At 31.5% G+C, this 7,005-nt stretch overlaps 1 protein-coding gene across 1 annotated transcript in view; it reads left to right on the top strand.

Moving 5' to 3' along the window:
• The window catches only part of LOC103598368 (polypeptide N-acetylgalactosaminyltransferase-like 6), a gene marked incomplete at its 5' end in the record, with an annotated part of 101,945 nt that overhangs the window by 79,241 nt on the left and 15,699 nt on the right, over window positions 1–7,005 (top strand). The window contains one exon of the mRNA XM_008582358.1: window positions 438–576. Coding sequence (XP_008580580.1) covers window positions 438–576 — 139 coding nt within the window. The remainder of the gene's footprint in view (window positions 1–437; window positions 577–7,005) is intronic.

Below are 7,005 nucleotides of genomic sequence, written 5' to 3'. Positions count from 1 at the left end.
TTTATAAATGGAAAATTAGGAAAAATTATAAATAATTTAAAAATATGTCTTCAGTGAGATGGTATAAATTGGAATATAACAAAATAATATAAAATATTAGAAATAAATAAGACAATATACAATTATTTTGGAAAAAATCAAATTATACAGCATATGTGTATTAGAATCTGCCAAATGTTAGGAAACATACATTGAAAATCTTTGCAGTGGTTCTCTCTGGAAGGTGAGATTGCACTTTCTTTTTCTGTGTTGTTTAGCATAATGAGTATATTTTATTTTCCCAAATAAAAAAATAAAATAAAATAACAAAATAAAGTCTTACTTCTAGCAACTTCTGTGGAGCACAGGCCGCACATACATTCAAGTCTTACTGTCTGTTCTATAAAGTAAAATGGTTTTTATGCAGATGATAATCTCAATTTGTTTTCTCCTGCTAGGGAAAGGTGAACATGGGAAACCTTACCCCCTTACTGAAGAGGACCACGATGACTCAGCTTACAGGGAAAATGGTTTCAATATTTTCGTTAGCAACAATATTGCTCTAGAGAGGTCCCTGCCAGATATTCGCCATGCTAAGTGAGTATCAGCATATCATGGTGGGTTTCTTTGTTTATTTGTTTGATTATTCTATCATTTTTATTGTGCATCACTGTGAGATCTGTGACCAAGAATTTTCTCCTAATAATTTTGAAAAAAAAAACTTTTCTATTTCATAGTCTTAAATATGGTTGATTTAAATTTGAATAACCTTCCTTTAAGATTTCAAAAGAATAACTGCTGAATCTCTAAAACTTCATTCAATACACATTTTTGTTGACTGTATTATCTCTGTTAAAATAAAATATTTTAAGATCATGTCCCCACGTTTTACCTTTGGTCATGTAAATTATGAAGCAAACATTTTTCTCTGGCTATTAGTGCTATCAGCTCTGTCTGCATGTGTATGTCTTCTATGGGCTTCATTCATTGTTGTTAAAGAATGCCTAAAATGAATGCATCCAAAATCTAAAAGTAATGATTGCTTGTCCATTTTCTGTCTCTTTCTGAATTGCATCTGTTTTGTCAATTGATAGTTCAATATTTATTGAATCATAGCTAAATATTATAGTGTCGATGGAAACACGCCTAAAATGAATGCATCCAAAATCTAAAAGTAATGATTGCTTGTCCATTTTCTGTCTCTTTCTGAATTGCATCTGTCAATTGATAGTTCAATATTTATTGAATCATAGCTAAATATTATAGTGTCGATGGAAACAAGAATACTACTACATGTACATAGTTAACTGAAATCCATCTTCTCTTTACCTACCCCTATCTACCTCTAACATTGTGTATTGTGATTTTTGTTCTAATCTGTTATGGTTTTCCTGGTAGCATAAAAGATGCCAAAGGGATGCCAAGAACATGGAATGTGATCAGAATTTGTAATGTGGCATTGCCACTCATTTTTGATAAGTCTGTGTAACTGTGCTAATACCTGTCCACCTACCTCAATCTCCCTTTGGAAACACTGGTATGAGAAAAAGAAAGTCAGAGAAAATAAAATCAAGGCAACTAACACAAATAAGGATTAACAATCTGAATTAAACAAGTAATGTGAAGTAAATAAAACTCTTAACTTTGTGCAAAGATAATTAACCCTTTAGAAAAAAAATCAGTATATTATGGCTTGGGGACTATCTTCTAGTTGGCATATTGTGTCTTTATAATTTATTTTAAAAAATAAAAGAATTACTAACTTTCTCTTCGGATTTTATGTGAATTTGCATTTCCCAATATACTTAAGCAGAAGATTAATGTAAAGAACAAATCAATTATTTTCCAAACTGAATGCTTTATACATTGGTCTGGGCCTTTTAGCTGGCCAAATGATTCCCAGGTTACCTGAAATTAGCTACGGTAATTCCCACTGACCGAGAACATTTCTAGTTATGGGGAATTTTAATACCTAATTATACATCATCAAAGATGCATTAAATTGCATTGTTGGCATAATAAATATGCTCTGAGAATAATTTCCATCCACCTCCCCCCCCCTCCCCCGCACACTTCCAAACTTTTAATGTGTATTCAAGTAGAAAAAATTGCAGGTGGAAACTGCAGAAAATCACTGGAGTCAAAAGAAGGCTAGATTCCCATTCTTCTCAGAAAGGTGTATTTTTGGTATAATCACCACCTTTTAAGAAAAGATATTCTTAGGTAATAATGAAAAAGAAGACAGAAAGATGAAAAGAAAAAATATTTTGAAATTTTTATTAGAATTATTGAGTGTAAAGTAAGTAGAAAGGCTAATTCTAAATGTTAAACAGGAAAAACGTGGCTAAAATATAGTCTGACCATTTTCTCAGTTAGTTACTGAGGCTGTACATCTAATAGAGTTAACTTGATCTTCGTTCTAAAATATATTAGTAGTACTTATGCCACCATGCTATTCTATAGGTAACTCTCTTTGTACATTCACATGATCTGTACGCATTCATATTCACACATTTAGTAAAAATGTTCATGGTTCTAAATATTTTGATATGCTTAGTGCACATTCTATCTCACTGTGAAGAATACTCACAACAAGTGAATCCCAATCTATAAGGCATTCTGCTTTTATTTTGCCTACTCTTTTTTTCTTCATTAGTACAAAAAAGAACTGTTTTGACTTTACAGATTTCCAGAAGTAGGAGCCATGAATTGGCATGTGTGCAATAATTTGATCATCTCACTTAATAAAAAATTTGAAGCTTTTCACTTATGTTTGAAATTTATTATATTGTCTCCATTTTTTTAGCATCTCCCTATCTTGCAAATTATTTTAGTTTTTCATACCGTCTGTGCTTTGGTATTGTAAAACTTTTACTCTTTTTTCATACGCCTAGGCCTACATTTTTGGTTGACTTTTGTATTTTTTTGAAGATACACTTTATGTATTTTAAATACTTACTCTCTTCTGTTAGTGTCAAGTCATGTCCGTATACATAGTATTTGGAGCACTGGTTAGCTCAGTTGGTTAGAGCCTAGTGTTGTAACACCAAAGTCAAGGGTTTGGATCCTCTTACTGGCCAGCTGTCAAAAATAAAATAAAATAAAATAAATCCATAGTGCTCGGGCTCAGCCTGAAATCTGTACTTAGAAAATCTTACCTTTACATTTTATTTAATTCAAGGTTGATAAGAATTCACTATGAATGTTTCTGAATGACAAATCTTCAGTCAATGGATATCTTGCTGGCCTGGCTTTATTTTACCACACTTTAATTATTTCCCCACCTATATGTGATTGTGCTATTCAGTCACCTACCTGGATGCTATATATATGCTTTGTATGCTATAGAATATCTTAATTGACTCCCAGTTCAAGATGAGAGATATAAGACATCTATTTGAAATACAAAATACGTATAAAATAGGGAAATAGAAAACTATGGAAGAATAGCCTACATATATAAGAAGCTCTGATAAACATGCACAAACATATTTTTAGTAATATAAAACTGAAGAATATTTGAGCAACTATTACACTCCCTGGGTATAAAAAAATTCATCAACAGTTATCACAAATACTCCCCAAAACATGATATAACGAATGTGTATAAGAATTCACATCTATGAAAAGAGGAAATACATGTGATTAGGAGACATAAGAGCCATTATAATATAGAGTTAAAGTAGGCTTCTCAAGGGATTCACATAAACTTATCCTTGATATGATATCCTTCATATTTTTGCTATTATAAAGGTATACATGTTTATAGAGATAAATATTCATGAACATGCATATTACTCAAGATGCATTTATAAGGTGGCTGAGAAGCTGGAATATTTTAAAATTAAAATAGTCTTACTTTGTATTGTGGTTTTTCCTTTTCATTTCTTTTTTATATCACTGATGTATAGATAGGAGAAGTTTTAGCTTCATGACTTTGAGAATAAATGTAGTATTGTGTGTTGAGAGAAAACTGTGATATCTCATTTCTTGAGAAAACATAGAATTTTTACAACTTCTTGGATTACATGATCACTTTAGTAGTGTTATAATTATATTGGACTAATGCATCACATTACTGTTTCCTGTACAACTGCAGAACCAATTGAGAGATAGTCTCAGGAATGACTTAGTATTAAAATATTACCTTTATCATTGATGAGATTCTACTGGTAGGCATGGTTTAGATGTGGGCCAAGTGTGATACCTACTACTGAACTCCTGAAAGAGGCACATTTAGCCTTCAAGTCACAGACATTACCGGGCAACACAAGGGCAATTGTAAAACTTAAGGCATGGAGCACAGGCAAGCAAGTTCCAAAGCAGAAATCACTTATCCTCCTTTCTCCAGGAAAGAATATCTGAGAAAATGGAGAGAGGCCAGGAGTGTTAACCTAACAGTTGTCCCACCACTTGAGAATATCTTTAGAGAAAAGGAGTTTCCTTCCTTGATAAACAGCACATAGTACTTATGCTGTACACAGAGAAAAGGCAGCTTGACAGACACAGACTTTTGGGTAAATTTTTTATTTTTCTTGCCTTTGTTCTAAACATTCCTGCCTTGCAGGAAGTGTGTTAACCAATAATTCTAAAAATGTTTTTTCTGTGACTTGCACTGTGATGTTGAACAAGTCAATTTCCTATTTCAAATTTTTATTTATCCACTACACTAAGTGGAGATGAAAACTTTCTTCATGTCCCTAACCATGTATTAAGATTATTAAAATTAAGACCGTTTATGAAATTAGCTACAGCATGATTTATTCAGTTATTTCTTTTCCTCTAAAGATGATCCTTCTAATTTCCTGCCTTCTTTTCCAACTATATCATAGAAATGTGAGGTAAACAGGTGTACTCTAATTCTAAAATTTAAATTGTACATTTACACATTTATGATGTAATGTACAATTTGTACATTTAAATTATACATTACATCACAATTAAATTGTGAGTCAATTTTGAGTTTATTAGAAAAAAATAATTATGTGCTAAATTTCTTTAATCTAAGATTTAGAAAATATTATTAGAATGATATTTCATTGTATGTGAAATAGAAAAATGTGATTTAACTGTTTTGACTCTTGTTTTCTAATGGTAGAACTCATTCACACAAGCGTTTGAGTTTAATCATCTCAAAATTGTGCAAGGTATGTTTTTTTTTTCTTTTCTCAATTTCAAAAGCTACATAAAAATTTGAATGGCATTTGTTGGCTTCCTTTCATATTTTTATTCTGATATGCTTGTGAAGGTAATTGAGTACCTTCATTCAACAAATTTACAAGTGAATTCAGAAGCAAAATAAACTAAAATGACTGTTATACATTCCAGTCAGGTGTGAATACTGCCACAGAGAGAAAGGTGGGAAATGTACCTTTCAAACCAAATGCTCTATCACCCTAGGGTATGTCTAAACATGACTAAAAAACAGACAAAACAATTAAAGCATAAGAAATAGATTGGAGAGAGAAATGGTCAGATAAATAGATAGAAGCAATCTTTAAAATTGTTATGTAAGTGAGCACCCTTCAAATTTTTTGAGAGCTGATTTTATGCACCGTAGTATAAACATTAGGACATTAGTGTGTTTCTGAGTTATTACAAAAAGCCATAATAAAATAATAAGATAAATTTATACATACACCTCATGCTTAGACTGAAGTCTGAAAGATACGAGCAAGTTATCACTATAACCAAAATATGTGTCCTTGCTGAAATGAAAATCTTCCTAGTAGAGATAAAAGTTTAAGAGTTGTCAGATATTTAGCTTTTGGAGTAAGTGACAGATTATAAAGCCGATTCTTTAAAAGATGGAACGGAGACAAACATAAGAGCACTGCAGCTAAAATGACTGGCAGTATGAAAGGTGTACATGTGCAAAAAAACCCAAAAAACTTCTAAAAATAGTTGCTTCAAAATCATGCCTACTGAATGTCAAAGTATATCCTTTGTAACCTTATAATATATTAAAAATCAAGTAAATAAAACTAAAAGTTGGCATAAGTTTGAGAAATAGGTTCATAACTTTAGTTGTTTAAGAAAAGAAAGTGGATATTTGATGTAATGATGCATATTGCTCTGTAAGATTAATCTAGCAATAGTAATTCTAGATTATCTCCTTTATTTTACTCCCACCTGTAGAAGTTTACTGAAATGGGAGGTAATGATTTAGATTTTAGCTTGTGTATAATAAAAGATATGGTTCTGTGAGAAAATTCTGCCATTTTGAAGAAAATGCTGGAGATTTCGTTCCAAACCAGTGAGCTATGTAATCTTAAAATACTATTAGAGTCATCATCAGAGGTCAGATTGTGTTGGCAAACAGTGGTATTAATAAATAAGGTTTACTCATTAACAAATGTGACCAAAGGACAGTCTGTAAACCTAATGTTCACTTAACTTAAATGAGTAAAGTAGATATGTCATGTATTCTCCTGAGCTTAATCATTAAACAAAATTTATCAAATCATCAATGTGCATGTTGCCATATTACAGAGGAAGTCATTTAAAATGTAAATAAATCTATCTCCTTTATAAAGATTCTTGGTTTTGATATTTACAAATATATGCGTTAAAACTTAATTTCATTCTCAAATATTTACAGATAAGAGTTCTTGGTTTTATACAAAAAAACCTTTTTCAATGAATTTTGTTTTAAATAATTATCTTAAAACATTTATTATGATTAGAAACCCTGATGAGTACTTTTTTACAATAAATGTGATCTTATCTGATTTTTTAAAGTAATTTGACAACTATTTATTAAACATATGAGCAACAGGCACTTACATGGGTTTATGAAGATAAATTACCCAGAGACTGATTACTGTCATGACAGCATCAGATACTCTGTGGACCTACTGCCCAGTGAAATGGGTGAAAATGATTTTTTTTTTTTTTTTTAATAAAGCATCTGGAATTGGTCCTAAGGGCATAGAAAAAAGGAAGTTAAAGAAAATCTATGGGGACCGGCCCGGTGGCGCACTGGATAGTGCGCTGCTTGGGAAGCGCAGCGGCGCTCCCGCCCGA

The sequence above is a fragment of the Galeopterus variegatus genome, unplaced genomic scaffold (genome assembly GCF_000696425.1).
Source record: "Galeopterus variegatus unplaced genomic scaffold, G_variegatus-3.0.2 Scaffold2589, whole genome shotgun sequence".
NCBI lineage: Eukaryota > Metazoa > Chordata > Mammalia > Dermoptera > Cynocephalidae > Galeopterus > Galeopterus variegatus.
The sequence above is the reverse complement of the archived record's forward strand: the minus strand, read 5'-3'. Positions and strand labels throughout refer to the sequence as shown.